Source organism: Natrix helvetica, assembly GCF_964273705.1.
Source record: "Natrix helvetica genome assembly, chromosome: Z".
Lineage (NCBI taxonomy): Eukaryota > Metazoa > Chordata > Lepidosauria > Squamata > Natricidae > Natrix > Natrix helvetica.
Genome location: NC_138554.1, coordinates 75490395 through 75509071, shown reverse-complemented (window position 1 = coordinate 75509071; position 18677 = coordinate 75490395). Strand labels below are relative to the sequence as shown.

Here is an 18677-nt window from a genome sequence, read left to right as displayed (position 1 = left end):
AAATGCAGAATAATTACAATTATCCACTTAGCAAACAAACCTTTTTTATGTTATCTTACCTTAGATATGTGCCATATAGGAAGAAAACTGACACCATCAATCCATTTAGAAGAAATATCATAGCCACATAAAAAGAAGCAGGGTCTCCTAATCCTATCAAATAGCAATTCACATTGAAATAAAATACTTCATGTTTTGATTTTTAAATTAAGTTCCACTGTGCAAAAATTCTGCATATATTAATATATTGTTATATAACTAAATTCTCTTTAAGGTTGCATTATTTAACTTATCTATTTAGTAGGTTTCAAAGGCAACTTCACAAAACTTAATAAAGATATGACTGAAGTGAAAAAGTTGCATTATTCCATGCACAAAACATGTACAGCTTGTCAGCTCCACCAAATGTGGGTGCGTTATGATCTGATTACAGCAAAACCTGGAGCCTCTTGCTTTTTTAATATTTTGGCCAGATCAGAGGTGGGTTTCTACCGGTTTGGACCAGTTCAGACAAATAGGTAGCAACTTGGCCGCTCATGCTCCCGAACTGGTTCTATGGGTGGCGCCATAGGCACCACCATCTTGTTTTTGCTTCTGCGCATGTGCAGAAACATTTTTATAGTACTGCACATGCGGACATAGTGTTAATCAAATGCCCACAGAGCAGCCCTGAGCAAACCAGCAGTAGCAGCAGCCAGAACCTACCCTGGGCCTGATGAATTGTAGACTGGACTTGTTGGACAGAAGACTATTTTTCCTTGTCTCTTTCTTTTCATCTCTACTATGTCCCATGTACCCAACCATCACTGATTATTCCAGTTCTTTTCTTATCCTTTCTTTTGCTTTTGTCATGTTTAAATCCCATTCATACTTTATTCCAACTATGTTAGTGCCTTTCTTTTCTTCTTTTTTTGCTGCCGATGCACTTCTCCCAGCATTTCTCTATCTTGGAGCAGCTTGCTCATTTATGAAAGTATTCAACGTTAATTACAGGTAATCCTTAACCTATGACCACAATTGAGACCAGAATTTCAGTTGCTAAGCAAGACAGTTATTAAGTGGTCTTGGGGTGCTGCAACAGTCATAAATAAAAGCTGATCTCCAAATTTCCAAATTTGACCTTGGGAATGTTGTAACACCTCTATGTCATAAGGAAGATTGTAAATTATTTTTTTCAATGCCACTATAACTTCAAATGATCATTAAATGAATGGCTGTAAGTCAAGGACTATGGGTAATTCTATATAATGACAGAAAATAGGGGGAAACAAATGTATATCTCCTTAGAGGAAGATGATATTTGAAAAGCTTCATTATGCCACTTTAATTGGAATATGAGGGATTAGCTAGTTAGTAAAATAGATTTGTCTATATAAAATATAAATAAGAAAACACTGAGAACACTGAAAATGTATTTGGTTAGTTCAGCACCTCATCAAAAAGTGAAGAAAATTTGAAGAGATAATTTAAAAAAATCTATGGACTAGAGCTGGCACAAAAGAGATGTACTAAAAAGTTTCTAAGTGAAGGATGACTTTCCAGGAACTTACAGAAAGACCAAACAACCACTTTTGCTTATGGGATAAGTAAAGATTTAGTCAGGAAACTGCATTACATTATTGATTTTTTTTGTGTGTGTATTATTACTTAACCTTTTCTGATTATTGTTCTCTTTCTGTATAATCCTAGATTTATTTCATTTCAGGTTATGTCCACAATTTTTTTTCTTTATTAACTTTTTGTGATTGACAATAATTTGGAAGCCATCTCAAGTTCATTCTTAGGAGACCAGCACCATCTTGTGGTCTGCCAGGAACATTATAACTACTTTTGCAAGCTCAAGTAAAATATGTATGTGCTTTATTAGAGGATGGGAGATCGGATGAGATACTCATTGGAAGACACATGATCACAGTGGTAACTACCAGAAAATGTGGTCAAGTTGTGAATATACTTGACAGTGTTTGGGATAAGAGTTTTAATACCTCTAGCTGTATACCTTATGGGTTTCAGCAGAATGCTAAACCAGCTTTCATCTCTAAGGAGAAAGAACACGCTTGAGGATCTGAAATCCTTCATGAATTTAGACTGCACTATTTCTAGAAAGGAATAATTGCAGTATCATCCTCCCAGAGCTCTATTTCAAAATGCAGCTATAACATAATTTTCAATAATAACAATGATAATTCAGCTTCTTAAAGATGGCCTAGATCATATTAAAATAACTGCAGCCCAGTGGAGTGTTCCTACCGGTTTGAACCAGTTCAACTGAACCGGCATGCCATACCCCTGAACCAGTTCCCCGGTCGGCGCCATTGGTGCCGCCATCTTGTTTTTCAGTTCTGCGCATGTGCAGAACAATTTTATTTGCACTACGCATGCGCGCGCAGCAAGCATGCCCACGAGTGAATCAGCAGTAGTGCCCACCGGAACCCACCCCTGCTACAGCCCTATCCATAATGTCAATATTGCATTTTCTATTTGCGCTCTCTTCCTCCTGAGGCAGGGAATACATCTTCCAGATATCTAAACTCATTACTTTTGTCACTAAAAATATTATGTAGCCTATAAACAAAAAGAGCTGTGGGTTAGTTATTTATTTTTGGTCAGTTTATTTTTTGCACTCTCATTTCTTAACATAATTATATCTACAGGTACTCATTGAGACAATTGGGATGGAATTTCAGTTGCTAAATAATCTGGCCAGTAAGCGATATAACTACAATTTTTACCATAGTTTTTAAGGAAATGACCATGGCCATTAAGGAAATCATCATGGTTATTAAATGACCAACCAACTGGAAAGGTTGCAAATCATGATGTGATCAAAAGGCACTGCAACAATTTTAAGTACAAGACAGTCGTCAAGCACCTAAATTGCAATCAAATAAAGAAGAACTTGGATTTCAATGCCATATCCATCATTTTGTAGAATTTCATCTCCTGGATGCTGCTGGATATAATCTACTAATGTCAATTTAAAGGCAGCCTCTTTCGAGCTGAATTCATGCTGATTTAATGGATATATACATTATTCTTGACAACATGGAAGTAGTTTGCTATTGCTGCTTTCTGATTTTTTCCCTTAATTTTCTGATCTAGTCCTCAACTGTGAGTTTTCTTGATTATGTCCCATAAAAGTACTCTACATTTTCTAATATAGCCATTCATAATTTGTATTGCAATGAAAGATTATGTAGCACCAAGACATTGTAATAAACAAAATTAATGTTGAATGACTTGTATTTTGCTTCCATTTGATTTTATTTAAATTTGGAATACTAAACTTTTAAAAAATAAAAGGTCAAATAGGAAACAGGCTAGGTATTCCTCATAGGGCTGCGTATTAGTGTGATGCTGCTTGGACTCAAATCTATTTATACATGTGTTTTTATAATTTCAGGTTTCTAAATTATTTACATACCTATATATGCCAATTTCTTTATTTCCTTTTAACAAGCTAATATTAAGTATTATCCTTTCTGAAAATAAGATTTCTATTTTAACACTTCTGCAATATGCACAAATTAGTCAAATGTTAATTGATTAACTAAATATTTAATTAGACCATGGATAACCACAAATTCTAATTCTTAATACCTTTTCAAAAAGGAATTTTTATATTATTTCACACTCCATTTTGTGCAATGTTCACAATGAATAAATAAGGAACACTTGCCTTCACAGCTTTCAACAGGACTCAGACCTTCCCCTCTATTCACAGTCCAACACTTTTGTGTCTGAATGCCAAAAAAATTCATTGCTCCTGTATATATGCGGTACCAGCTGGCTAACACAACCTGTGCAGAAAATAGGATTATAATTTCAAAAGAACATTGTTTACCTCAGCAGTTAATATATTTTTTTCTATGGCTATTCTTCAGTATCTGAATATTTTAATATTCCTTTTCTTCCTTCCTGAAACTTCATTTTAAGTTTTAGTGTATTTTTTATAAAATGGTAACTGACATTATACAAGCATCCTGTTAAAAACATAAAGACACATTTGCAAACTTTCAAGTTGTTTAACAATAAACTAGATAGCACACTAAATATTCTGAAGACAATAAAGCAATTCTTCTGGAATTTACACCAACTGAAATTTTACTAATAGGTATTTTTCACAGAAATGTTTTCTTCTCTGTGGATTCATCATGTGAAGCCAAGATCTTATGTTTATAATGCAGATATTCATAGACTTGTGACCAAAAAAAATTGATCAAATTAAGATTTTTAAGATAATAATTTATGTTGCTAAGCAAGGCAATTGTTAGTAAGTTACATGCAATTTTATAATTCTTTTTGGCCATGGCTGACAAGTGAATCATGCTGTTATTAAGAAAGCACATGGCAATAACATGACTTTGCAATCATCATAAATATATGCTAGTTGCTAAGAGCCCGAATTTTGATCACATATCCCTTTGGGGAATTGCCATAGTCAGGTTTCCCCCCCCACCCCAATGCCATCGTAACTTCTAAGTCACTAAACAAATGGATATAAGTTGAGGATTACCTGTATATTCACTTCCTATTTAGAAGTCTCTGATACTAACAAAAGATACTGCATTTTTAAAACTACATGTAATTCTGTGTTGAAATTTATTACTAATATTATTATGGTTAATCTTCAATTCAATTCAGTCTGCTAAAAATTTAATAGCTAAATATCATTTTTGGGGTGCAGAGCATAGTGCATTGTCATTAGTTTTCTTGTCTTTTGATTCAAGTTATCAAGTTCTAGCTGAATCCAATCAATTCTTGCAGCTGAGTATCCTATTACAGGTACTGCCAAGGTATTATTGTTTTATGATATTTCATATCATTTAGGAAATATCATTCAGCTTTGATCTCAAGATTTTCTGGACACACTTTATGTATTTTGTCAGAAGCATGTCAGAAGCTTCCTAAGTACTTGTATCCTGTAATAAAAGTATTACTGCTTTTATCAATTCTTCATTATCAAGATTAAATCCATCATCTTCAACAATTTTTCATGGCTTAACAGCAATTGTTGCACATTTGTCAAGGTGGTTTTTTGCAATGTCAGAATATTCAAGTGTAATAAATTCAAAATGTCCATGTATGTAGGCATCCCTTTGGATATTATTCCAATGGCTCCTATTACAATTGGTACAACCATTGATTTCTTCCTCCATAATCGCTCAACTTCAATTTACAAATCATGATATTTTGTTATTTTTTCTAGATGTTTCTCTTCAATTCGTGCATCACTTAGTATTGCAGTAACCAGACTTTTTTCTTTTCCACAATAGTGATGTAAAGTGTTTGTGGGCCAAGGGAGTGTCTGTTTGGATCCGGAAGACCTACAAGATATTGACCTGTTCATTTTCAAGAACTGTAAATTTGGTGTTCCCAGTAATTTTTGCTGCATTTGAACCCAAACTTCTGGCAAAGCTTCCAATGTGCGATTTTGGCAACTCAATCAAGACGTTTGCTGCAGCCACTGATAAGGTAATTCACTGTTTCATTTTTCTCATTGCATTATCATTATTGTTGTTGTCATTGTTGTTATTAAAAATGTGGCTTACCTCTGGATAGAGATTAAATCTTTTCAGTGTGTTTATTACAAGAGGATATTCAGTTAGATTATCATTCATAATCATCCAAACTCCACTGTAAAATGATGGTGCTTCAACTATAATCTTGAAGTAGGAATAATAGAGACCCTAAAGTGAATATATTTAAAAACAATATTTAAATGTTTAATATCTAAATATATAATTTGCTTCATATTTATACATTTGAATTTAAATAATCTGCTATAGCAATAAATACAATAATATCTGTTGAAGTAATTTTACTATTTCTAGATCAGAAGTGGAATAAAACAAGATTAAAACAAATATTGCAAGTTATCTGTAACATATCAACACTTGCTTAATATGTTGAACTAGATCTGGCAAAATCCAAGTTCAAGTCTATACTACGTCACTGACATCAGTCATCAGGTATTGCTATAGAAAATATATATAGGAGCAAGCAAGTTTAGCTTAATGGTTAAGGCAACAGGAGACTGTGCATACTAGTCCATTCTTAGGTATTAAAGTCAGTTGGGGGACTTGACGTTATTGTAGGTAAAATAGGAGGAAGAAGGAGTATTAGATATTTTTACCAACTTATGTTATTTATAAACATAATAAACACGGGATATAAATAGCTAAGAAAAAATGCTACATAAACTGCATAGTACCCGATTTACAAGTTTGTTTGGTGACCATTTGAAGTTACAATAGCGCTGAAAAATGATTTATGACCATTTTTCACACTTATGACCATTGCAGCATCCCCGTGGTCACATGATCAAAGTTCAACCACTTGGCAACTGATTCATATTTATGATGGTTGCAGTGTCCCAGGGTCATATGAACAGTTTTTGTGATCTTCTGATAAGCAGAATGAATTGGGAAGCCAGGTTCACTTAACAAATTGTTACTAACTTAACAACATAGTAATTCACTTAACTATAGCAAGAAAGATCATAAAGTGGGGCTAAATTCAACTGTGTCATTTAGCAATAGAAAATTAGAGCTCAATCATGATCATAAGTTAAGGACTACCTATATTTGAGATCATGCAAGAAAGATGGGATATGAATCTAAATAATCAATCAATATATTTCTAACTAGCTTGTATTACTATTATGAGGTTCTAAATTCTTAATTTTTCAAATAGTCCAAATCAATTAACACATAATTAATTAAAAATAACAACTGAATCAACACTTAGCCATTATTAATTTAAATTCCATAAATTTTACTTTAAGCATAACTAAAATATATTTAAAATATATTTTCTATAAAAGAGAAATATCTCTCATAGTAGGAGTCCCCAACCATCCATACAAGTGTGGATGAGTGAGCAAAGGTTCATCTGTCCATGGGTGGAATTTAGGTTGCATGTGAGACTATCCCCTATCCATGGAAAGATTGTCTTTTACGAAACAGTCCCTGGTGTCAGAAAGATTGGAGACCTCTGTCTTATAGCTATATTTTTATGCTATCCAATTATGTATGATTCTTGGAGACTGCCTAAATAAATCCCTGAAGTTTTCTTGGCAAAGTTTTTCAGAAATGGCTTGCTATCGCCTCCTTCCTATGGCAGGGAAAGTGACTGGTCCAGGATCACCAAACTGACTTTGCATCTAAGGCAGTACTAGAATCCTAGTTGGTAGCCTGGTGCCTTAATCACTACATCATATTTATTGAAACAATTTACTTATGTAATTTATAAGCTGTTTGACTTCCAGTGACTCTATAAGGCAAATTAATTTAGTAAAGATATAATTTAAAGAAGCTGCATGTATTTGAAAATTTTCCAGCATCATAAAAGAAACTGTGACAAGTAATCTGTGAAACTGCAAACACCACATAAATATTAAAAAATTAAGAACAAAAAATAAATCATCTAAACAAGTACAATGTCTTCTTGATTCAAGAATACATGGTAGTTTACATTTAAAAATTAAGAAATTAAGAAAGGACATATTATTTGATATCCTTATTGTAGAATTAATATGTCTAAAAGTAATAATATCACTTAAGTTATAAGTTCTAACCATTTCAGTTCGAAATGCCATTTCCCGTTCCAGAGTTGAAAGATGAGAAAAGTGACGATCATTTTCAAAGAGAGTTGTTATGTGATACCTGTTAAAAGTATATATATTTGGTAACAAATCAGGAGAAGGAGCCAGGAATCATTTGAGTAAAGAGATTATTGGATAAAACTTAATTACAAAAATGCAGAATCCTGTCATGGAGTGGTAAAACATTCTACCTTTTCCTAGTGAGTCTACTCACCTTCATTACAATCATTTGCACATATTTTTAAAACTTAGGTGTATTATAATCCTTCATATCAGTGGTGGAATTCAAATAATTTAACAACCGGTTTGCTGCCCTAATGACTGGCTGGGTAGGTGTGGGTGGGTGGTCATGTGACTAGGCGTGGTCAACTTGATGTCATTCACGTCGAGGGGCACTTCGCCTCTCCTGGCCTCTCGTGACCATGGGGATGCTGCAACAGTTGTAAGTGTGAAAAATGGTCGTAAGTCACTTTTTTCAGTGCCATTGTAACTTTGACTGATCACTAAATGAACTGTTGTAAATCAAGGATTACCTATACAAAAATATAAACTTCTTAACTTGCAAAAAGTTGCCCTAAATAACAATCATTAGATTAGAAAGCCTTATTATCATGAGAAAAAAAAACCTAAAACAAAGTGGAAGGAGGATCCACTTACTATAAGTGAGCATGTCACGATGTTAAAAAGTTTGCTAGGCCTGAACTGAATGAATTGACACTCAAGAGTTAAACTAAGAAAGCTTTATTGCGCAGGTCATAAAACAAAATGTTATCTGAAAGTGATTTATTGCGCACGCGTTACACATTCAAAATTCTTTTTCTTCTTTGTTCGGCAGCCAACTTTGGCAGACGGAGCTTTCATTATCAAAATGTAACCATTAGTTATTTTCTGTTTCATTTACTTTTATTATTTTATTATTAAAGTTTGTTTATTAATTAGAATATTTTTAAAGACTTTTATTTTTTCTCAATATCTCAAAAGATATGCGGAAGGGAATCAGCCACGGTCCATTGATCTCAGATATCAGGCGTTTTTTCCCCTGACAACTTGGTAGCAGAGTTGGTTCGATGATACAAGCTGAGATGGCTACAATTTATGGCTGTATTTTCCCTTCATGCTATCTAAAGATAACCGACTAAGGCTAATTAGCCATGTCAAAGAGAAAGAAAAGAAAAAAACACGGACATGGAAAGCGCTCGAAAGAATCCATTCCCTCAGACACAGAGGAGCAAGATTCTTCAGGTGCCGAGCCAGATGTGGGGGAAGGAGTTACAGAAGGCAAGATCCACGGACTGAGGTCAGTAAATCTTCCTCATTATCAAGATACAATTAATGAACGGCAAAAGTCTAAACGGCAACTGCCGGCAGAGAAAAAATCCTCCCACGCAGAAAGCAAAGTTTATGAAATCTCCCCAGATGATGAGCAAGAAATGCAAAGCTATCTATATCGATTAAAGCTGTTTGAAAAATATACTAGGGAGGTGAGAGAGTGCTTTAACGAAATAAAGCGAAGTAGGAGGAGCTCCCCCACTCCCAAATGTCTGAGGACGCCATCTTGTCTTCAAAACAACAGCCTAAGACACACCCCACAGAGTTCATTGGTCAATCAGAACAAAGAGACATGTACACGTCACCGAGGTCACGTGGTCCCTTTGAGTCAACTGAACTTCCGCATACGTATAGAAAGGTGAGGCAGCCAAAAAGTGAAGCTGCACTGCCATCTGCTGGCGGAGAAAAATTATTACAGCAAAAGATGAAGCAATTGGACCAGATTTTTAGAGATCTGTCTATGAGTTTTACAGAAGCCCAAACTTTGCCCCCAAAGGTGAAGTCTTCAACACCCCCTGGTGGCGTTGAATCCTCCCTAGATGGAAAAAGGCAAAGCCAAAGGCGAATTCGAGGAAGCCAATTTGATGTTGCCACGCAAAGGCCAATGATGCAACCCCAGCATCCCCTGGTTCAACAACCAGATTTGCAACCAGAGCAACAAATTGTTCCTCAGCAGGTATTCACAGTCACCCCCTTCCTTGACTGGTGAGTCCAAATTAAAGGAGTCAGGAGAGAATTATAAAGCCTGGGTCAGTGAAATTGCGCTCTTACTTCGAAGAGAAGGCACACATTCCATGATTTTTAATCCTCCTCCTCCACCGTGGACGCCTGCAATAAGAGACCTCGAAAACAGAGCAATCACGACTTTACTCATGTCAATGGAAATTGAGATCCAAGGTATCTTTCCACCTGATGCAACTGCCCAAGAAATATGGGCTATTTTGGAAGATTGCTACAGGCCCGTTTCAATTGAATCCTCATGTTTGCTCATGTCCGAGTTCCATGGTTCGAAGTTGAAACCTGGTGAACGAATTGGTGGACATTTGACCAAACTGAAAAGAATGAGAAGTGAATTGAGACAAAATGGCCATGTAATCGATGATATCCAAATGATTAGCATCATCATTAACTCATTGAATTATGAATGGAAAGATGCTGTTGCAAAGATTAACTACGTGCCTATTGCTCAACGCACAGTTAACCACGTATGCAGACTTTTAGTAGAAGACGAAGCTATCAGGTTAGCTACCCCACATCTGCAACGGCCTCCAGCATCAAAGGCTCCAGCCAGACGTCCCTTCCGAGGAAGAGGCTACGCTCCAAGGATGCCAAAATGCTACACCTGCAACCGTGTGGGACATGACACCCGGGATTGTCCCCAACGAGTTCCAGCTCCCGCCACGTACCAGCCCAAAGGAACAGATTCCAGAGGCAGAGGTACAGGCGGAAGACAAGGTCGTTGTGGTCCAAGGCGTGATTCACAAGCTCCACTTGTGACACTGGCCATAACCAACGTTCCACAACCTGATCCAAACTTCGACAGACGTCTTTTGTGGACTTTAGATAGTGGAGCAGCTGTGCACGTTACCCACAGAAGGGAACTTTTCATAGAGATGGGCGAACCAGAGCCCGAGTATCGAGAACTGTATTCCTTCACCAACCACACTTGCAAGGTCATGGGAAAAGGAACTGTTTACATTGAAGAGCTCGATACACACATCCCTGATGTTTATTACATACCTTCAGCAACCAGTAATTTGCTTAGTCAAAGTCACTTGTCTAGAGATTTAAAGTTCCAGGTTCACCACCTCGAAAAAGCAAGTTACTTAGTTAAAGATGGTGATATTGTTGCTGAAACCATGCTGATTGGTGGTGTTTATTACTTAAAGCCAAAGCCTAAAGGGCAAGTACAGGCAAGTATGCAAACTCCAAAAAGGCACAACGCAAACCCAGAGAGAGTTGTCCCAGAGAGAGAAAGCGTTACTGTGCCAAAGGCTCCTAAAGCCAACAAACAAAGAAAACAGAAACAGATTGCTCAGAGCAAGCCTGAGGGTCCTCATGAAACTGTTAATGTTGAGAATTCACTAACTGGTAAACCTTTGCATTCCAGGTGTATTCACAAGTGGCACAGAAGATTGGGGCATGCCAGTTTCCGTGTTCTTAGAAAGATGCCGGAGTTCGCAAAAGGTTTGGATCTAAAGGGGTGTAAGGTGTTTTTGGATTGTGCGGTTTGCAAAAAGGCTAAATCCAAGGCGGCTGCAATTCCCAAACACGCTACACGCCTGTCAACACGCATTTTTGATTTGGTACACACTGACATAGTGGGTCCTTTCCCACCAACACTTGGTGGCAGAAAGTATTTTTTAACAATTGTAGATAATCATTCTAGATATGGATTTGTATATCCTATGAGAGAGAAATCTGAGACCTTTCAGATCTTTAAAGACTTTGCAGCGTTTGTTTCTACACAATACCAAGTTCGCATCGCCAGAATCCAGAGTGACCGTGGTGCAGAATTCATGTCTCAGCGTTTCCAGGACTGGATGCGTAAGAATGGAATTCTTCATCAGACATCTGCTCCATATACACCGGCTCATAACGGAGTCGTAGAAAGAAGACAAGGGGTTCTACAAACCATGATGCGTTGTCTTCTAGAAGATGCCAATCTCAGTAACGCATACTGGGGTGAAGCAATCAAATATGCAAATTACATTGTCAACCGTACTTGGAGCAGTGTAATCAATCAAACTCCTTTCTACATGCTGTATGGCTACAAGCCTGATCTTAAGAACCTCCACATTTTTGGTTCATATGCTATGGTGAACACTCCCTTAAGTCAAAGAAGAAAGGGAGGTACAGTAGCAAAGAGACTGAGATTTATGGGTATTGATGATAATTCAAAATGGTACAAATTCATTGATACTAAACATGTGATTGTCATTTCACAATCTGCTAATTTTGAGGAAGACATTGACTGGTCCAGGATTCATTCCAATGATCCTGAAGTTTATTTTCCTAGAGATGGTGTTCCAGATGCCACGCAGCCTGATGACAATTCGCAGGCAGATGTTCCTTCTACCAGTTCTTCACAACCTGATGTTCCATCTTCGCAAGCCGCGGATGCTGATGCTAGCGACGAACGTGAGGACGAGGATGATGATGATGAAGAAGAAGAAGACTGGACTGATGTTCCTAGACGCTCCAAGAGGGCCACAAAAGGAATCCCACCACAACGTTATTCATGGCAACTGACAAAATCACCATTACCTTTGATTTGCAATGTTACTCTTCCTCCTGAGACATTCACACAAATCAAACAGCTTCCTGATTCAGAACAAGACAAGTGGTATGATGCAATGCAGGATGAAATGGACAGTTTAAAGAAACTTAATGTATTCACACCTGCAAAACCTCCAGCAAACAAGAAAGTCATTGGCACCCGATGGGTCTACAGAATCAAGAAGAAACCAAATGGTGAGTCTTTATACAAAGCCAGACTGGTAGCTCAGGGTTTCGCTCAACGTTATCCTGAGGACTACACAAACACTTACTCACCAACAGTCAGAACTGAAAGTGTAAAAATTGCTTTAACCACTGCAACTATTCTTGGTTTAGAAGTTTTTCAATTTGATGTGGACACAGCTTATCTACATGCAGACCTAGATGAAGAGATCTACGTGAGAAGCCCTCCAGGATTCCGAAAGCAAGAAGGGGATACCTGGTTCCTGAACAAAAGTCTTTATGGTCTGAAACAGTCAGGTTTAATGTGGTATTTATGTTTTACTGACAAACTAAATTCAATGGGCTTTATTAAGTCCGAAACTGATGAATGCGTGTTCACAAAAAGATCTAACAATGCATATGAGATAATTCTTGTTTATGTTGATGATATTGTTTATATTGGTCCAAATAAGAAAATGAGTGAGATTTTTGCCAAAAGTTTGCAGAGATACTTCACACTAAAATCTTTAGGACACATTAGCACTTATTTAGGTGTTCAAATTGAAAAGACACAGAAGGGGTTTAGTCTTTCACAAGAGGAGAAAATTGACCACATTCTACATCATTGCAACATGAAAGATGCTAGCACAACAAAGACACCCATGCAAACAGATTTTCACAACTTAACACATGAACCAAGTCCTGAGTTCGAGGATCAAACACTCTATCGTTCAGTCATTGGTTCACTATTATACATTAGTAGTTGGACCAGACCTGACATCGCACTTAGTGTTAATCTTTTATCACGACACGTAGGTAAGGCAACACAATTTCATTGGTCATGCATTAAGAAGTTGTTGAAATACCTAAAACACACTAAGCACATGAAGTTATTGCTAGAACCAACACACACTGATCAACCAAAGCTGATTTGTTTTGCTGACGCCGACTGGGCGAGCGACAAGAAGTCACGCAAAAGCACTTCTGGTTACATGATGTTCCTAAATGGTTGTCCTGTTTACTGGCAAGTGAGAAAACAGAGTTTTGTTTCATGTTCATCTACTGAAGCTGAATATGCTTGTGTTTCAGATGCTTGTAATTCTCTAACGTGGTTTGATGCTTTGATCACAGATATCTGGACACGTCCGATTCGACCAATCACCGTGATGGAAGATAATGTATCTGTTGTCTATATTTCTGAGTCACATTTTACAGGTTCTAGGTCCAGACACATTGACATTCGTTATCAAAACACAAAGCAATTAGTTAAGCAAGGTTTTGTTAAATTGCAATATGTTTCTACACATGATCAGATTGCAGACATGCTTAACAAACCACTTGCCGCAAATCAACACGAGTATCTGCGAAAGAAGCTGTGCCTTAATTGATGATTTGATGACGTCAGCCCAGACTAGCAAAAGAAGGGGTGTCACGATGTTAAAAAGTTTGCTAGGCCTGAACTGAATGAATTGACACTCAAGAGTTAAACTAAGAAAGCTTTATTGCGCAGGTCATAAAACAAAATGTTATCTGAAAGTGATTTATTGCGCACGCGTTACACATTCAAAATTCTTTTTCTTCTTTGTTCGGCAGCCAACTTTGGCAGACGGAGCTTTCATTATCAAAATGTAACTATTAGTTATTTTCTGTTTCATTTACTTTTATTATTTTATTATTAAAGTTTGTTTATTAATTAGAATATTTTTAAAGACTTTTATTTTTTCTCAATATCTCAAAAGATATGCGGAAGGGAATCAGCCACGGTCCATTGATCTCAGATATCAGGCGTTTTTTCCCCTGACAGAGCAATCATGTACCTTGGCCACTCTGAAGCAATGCAAGAGACTCCTGTCCCAAAGGTGATTTTTCAAGAGGCAATTGGACTTTCTGGAAGCCAAGAAAGTCCAATTACCTCTTGAAAAAAAATATGGTTGACTGAAGAATCCCCATAGACAAGAGACTCATGTGCTCAGTGAACTGACAAAGCATCTTTTCCCACCCATGAGAAGCAATCATTAGATCCATTTGCACCACTTAAAAATACCAGCTGGTCTTATTCACCTCATAAGATATCCTAAGGAAATCATCCAGATTTAAGGAAAGATCACATGACCACGCAAAGGCAGTAAAAAAATCAGACAGATTGCCAAGCTTGCATCCTGCCTCTTGGAAGTACACCCCAAAAACTATAAAAAGCATTAAAAAAAGTCAAGCTCCTAATAAAAATACCAACCAACAAACAAAAAACCTCCAGAGAAGCGGCTCCAGCTAGTCTGGGCGTACTGCCAAGAACCATTAAGGGCTTTTACAATGTAACAAGGTTTAGCCTGAGAGGCAGTTTCTGAAGACATTTAAAGATAAGCAGGATTAGGCTAGAAATAACACAGAGGCATCCCAAAATGTTTCCTTCCTGCCTTCCTGACAGGATTAGCCCGGTAAAGTGGGAAAAACAAAAGATTTCTTCCAACAACCGATTCGCCAAACTGCTCAGAAAGTTAACTAATGGGTTTCCCGAACCGGTGCAAATCGGCTGAATCCCACCACCGCCTCATATGCTCTACACAAACCAGTCCATAAATAAACTTTAAATGTACATGACATTCAGAGTCATGTAAGTCTCCAAACATGGAGATTGTTGTATTAAATGAAATATATTTGACTTTAGAAAATATCTGAGTAGAACCTTCTAGATTAAAATATAGCCAAGCACGTTACAGCTATTAAAATAGCAACAACAAAGGCAATTTAAACTAGAAAGCCTTCATCTCAGCATGAAATATTAATTGTTTACTCCTTGAAATATAGGCATGCAATAAATTAACAGCCTTTTTACTTTAGAAGGGGCATTGGTCCTATCTGAGTAGCTCTGGGAGAGTGCAAGAATGGGTTGTCTCATCTGTTCTGCTTAGAGAGGAAGCTGTCAACTTTGTGGCCATGCCCCGTCGTTACCCTCTCTGGCCCAGTTTCGGTGAGGATGTAGCTATGAATCAAATCTCAACAAGGTTAAGTGGTAACGCCTGGCTTCCAACCAAGCAGTTGTCAAGGTGAGGTTGCACTCTCCTGGAGCTACTCAGAGAAAGGGCATCTCAGGTAGGACCAACGCCCCTTCTCCTGAGTGCTTCCAGGAGAGTGCAAGAATGGGACTTATCAATGCCAGCCAATCTAAGGGTGGGACGCGGCTTGGTTAGAAGCCCTCGTCTCCACATGCACTCTTTGTAGGACACTCCATCCAAAGGATGCTTCGGCTGAAGCAAATACGTCTACTTTGTAATGGCGAATAAAGGGCGAAGGAGAAGCCCATGTTGCCACTCTGTAAACTCCTTCAATGGATGCTTGCACAGCCCTTGCTGCTGTTGCTACACTTCTGGTACAGTGCGCAGTAACCCCTCTGGGAGCTGGTAAGGCCTGACTTCATAGATTTTAGTGGTGCAAGCTCTCAGCAAATGGCCAATCATTGATGGTGTTACCTTGGAGCCCATCAATGCAGGGTGGAAAGAAACGAACAGTGCCTCAGTCTTTCTAGTAGAGGAAGTCCTCCTGAAGTCACTTGAATGGCCCTCCTCACATCCAAGGTGTGCCATTTCTTCTCCAGGGCACGAGTTGGCCCTGGACAGAAGTCTGGCAGAATGATCTGCTGGGCTCTGTGGAACCAGGAGGGATCCATCCTGAGGACCACCCTGTTCTGATGAAGTATACAGAAGTCTTTCGTGACTAAAAAACGGCCAGCTTCAAAATACACCTGGCCGAAGTGATGGCCACAAGGAACGTGACCTTAAAGATCAGGAAACAGAAGCTGATAGTCCTTAATGGCTCAAATGGTACAAAGGTTAACGCTTGTAGGACCTTTAATAGGTCTCAAGTGGGGTACCTATGGATCACAAGCAGTTTCAGGTTTGCCACCCCCCTGAGAAATCTCCGAATGATGGTGAGCCAGAGATTCTCTTTCCCCACATGCCAATACCGTTGCAAGGGCTGCCACCTGCCTGCGGATGGTGTTATGTGACAGACTCTTGTCCAGCCCTTCCTGGAGGAATTCCAGGACTTGTGGCACTGATGCTGAGGTGGGAGTAATGTCTACTTTAAAGCACCAATTGGTAAACATTGTCCAAGAATTGTAGATTCTGTTAGTGGATAGTCTTCTCAAGGCCTCAATGGTCTGTATCACCCTGGAGGAGAAACTTGCCCTTCCTCAGGAGGCTCCTCTGAAATTCCAGATGATCATTTGGAGCCACTGAGGCTCCGGATGGACCAAGACTCCCTGGTTTAGGGAGATTCTCTCCTGAGGGATCCCCAGGGCTGAGATACAGAAAGGCCTACCAGGTCAACATACCACGGGCGTCTGGGCCAATGGCAAGCAATGAGCAGGATCTCCGCCCTCTCTTTCAGTACCTTCTGAATGAACCCTAGGATGAGAGGAAGAGGGGAGAAGGCATACAGCAGTCTCCTGGGCCACAGGCTGTGCAGGGTGTTGGTACCTTCTGCTCCTGGTGTTGCGAATCTGGTGAAATATCGTAGTAGTTGAGCATTCGTTGAGAGGCGAATAGGTCCACAACAGGCTGACCAAATCTCTCAGACAGTTGCCTGAAGAGGTCTGGATATAACCTCCATTCTGAGTGGTCTATTGACCTGCTGAGGCAGTCCGCCTGCACATTCACTACTCCCGCTATGTGCTCCTCTTTGAGAGAAAGGAGGTTTCTCCACTCACATCCCCAACTGCTCTGTTTCTGTCATGAGGACCCTGGAGTGGGTGCCTCCTTGATGGTTGATGTGAGCTTTGGTAGTCACATTGTAGGTAAGGAGAACATGTTGTTCCTGGATTATGGCCTTGAATTGTCGAAGGGCCAACTGTGCCACCCGAAGCTCCAACCAATTGATGTTGTTGTGCAGGTCTTCCCGAGACCAATAACCCTGGATCATGTGAGACTGGAGATGGGCACCCCAGCTGAATAGACTGGCACCCAATGTTATAGTGATGCGGCTGGGTTCTTTAAAGGCACATTCCTTGTGAAGGGCTGGGGATGTTCACCATTGGAGGGACTGTAATGCCCTTGGGTGGACCCAAACCCTGGTCTGGGAGTTGCTGCTGCAGGCCCATTGGAATGGGAGTAGAAACCAGTGAAATGGCCTGGCGTGTAGTCTTGCCCAGGGAACTATAGAGAAGCATGACACCATTTTTCCCAATAGCTGAGACAGGAGGGCTATGGGAACCATGCACTTTTCTCATATCCTTTGAACAAGGGATACTAGGCTGTCCTTGCAGTCCTGTGATAAAACACTTCGCCTAATGTGATGTCGATTACCGCTCCCAGATGCAATAGTCATATGGTAGGAAGCAGATGACTTGTTTGAAAGTTGATGGAGAAGCCGTGAACTTGCAAGATCTTGATGGTGGTTTGTAAGTCCTCTGCCTCCACTCTCCTGAGTAAGGATGCTTGGATAAGTATGTGGTCCAGGTAGCATTGGACTACTCAGGTATTGACCGGAGGTAGGCTGCCAGTGCCACTAGGACCTTGGTGAAGGCTCTGGACGCCAATGCCAGGTCAAAAGGCAATGCCTGGTATTGGAAGTGAGTTCCTTTGTAATAAAAGCATAGGAACTAGCAATGGACCGGAAGAATCGTTACGTGGAGGTAGGCCTCTATCAGATTGATAAAAGCAAGGAAGTCACCCTCCTGAATCCCCTTCAGGATAGATTGGAAGGAATGCATTTTGAACCTTCTGTAGACCAGGTGTACATTCAGGCTTTTTAGATCCAAAATAGCTCTCCACCCCACCCTCCCGAATTCTTTGGAACAACAAAGGGAACGGAGTAAAATCCCTGTCCTCTTTGGCTCTTTAGGACCGCCTTGATGGCCTGAATATCCAACAGGTGTTGGATGGCGGTCTCCATGAGACCTTGCATTTCGTTGTTCTTCGAGACAAAGCAATGAATAAAGAAATTCAAGGGTGTGGAAAGGAATTCCAGACTGAGGCCTAACCTCACTGCGTTGAATACCCAATTGTCTGTTGTTGTTATCTCCCATTGGGCAACAAATAGAGCTAATCAGCTGCCGATGGGAGGATTGGTTTTGAAGTCATCTTGGTCTATGAAGAGTGGCCTCCTGCTCCATGAAAGAACTGTTTGGCTTGGAACTGTTGTTTGGGCTAGTTGCAAAACCCCGCTCTGGCTGGCTGGTGTTCAGACCTCTGAGAGAGGAACCTCTGGTGCTGGGGAAATGCTGATTCAGTTGGCCGAAAGGCTTGTGGTAGTATGGTGAGGGACATCGGTCTTCCTGTCTAAATGATGATGGCAGAATCTTCCT

General features: G+C 39.3%; 1 protein-coding gene across 6 annotated transcripts in view; it reads right to left on the bottom strand.

Annotated features, from left to right (window-relative positions):
- The window catches only part of DPY19L1 (dpy-19 like C-mannosyltransferase 1), a 115620-nt gene that overhangs the window by 85279 nt on the left and 11664 nt on the right, over window positions 1–18677 (bottom strand). For all 6 annotated transcript variants that reach the window (XM_081971261.1, XM_081971262.1, XM_081971263.1 and 3 more), the window contains exons 4-7: window positions 7580–7667; window positions 5553–5690; window positions 3680–3800; window positions 60–153 (exon numbers count right to left, since the gene is read on the bottom strand). In XM_081971261.1, coding sequence (XP_081827387.1) covers window positions 60–153; window positions 3680–3800; window positions 5553–5690; window positions 7580–7667 — 441 coding nt within the window. The remainder of the gene's footprint in view (window positions 1–59; window positions 154–3679; window positions 3801–5552; window positions 5691–7579; window positions 7668–18677) is intronic.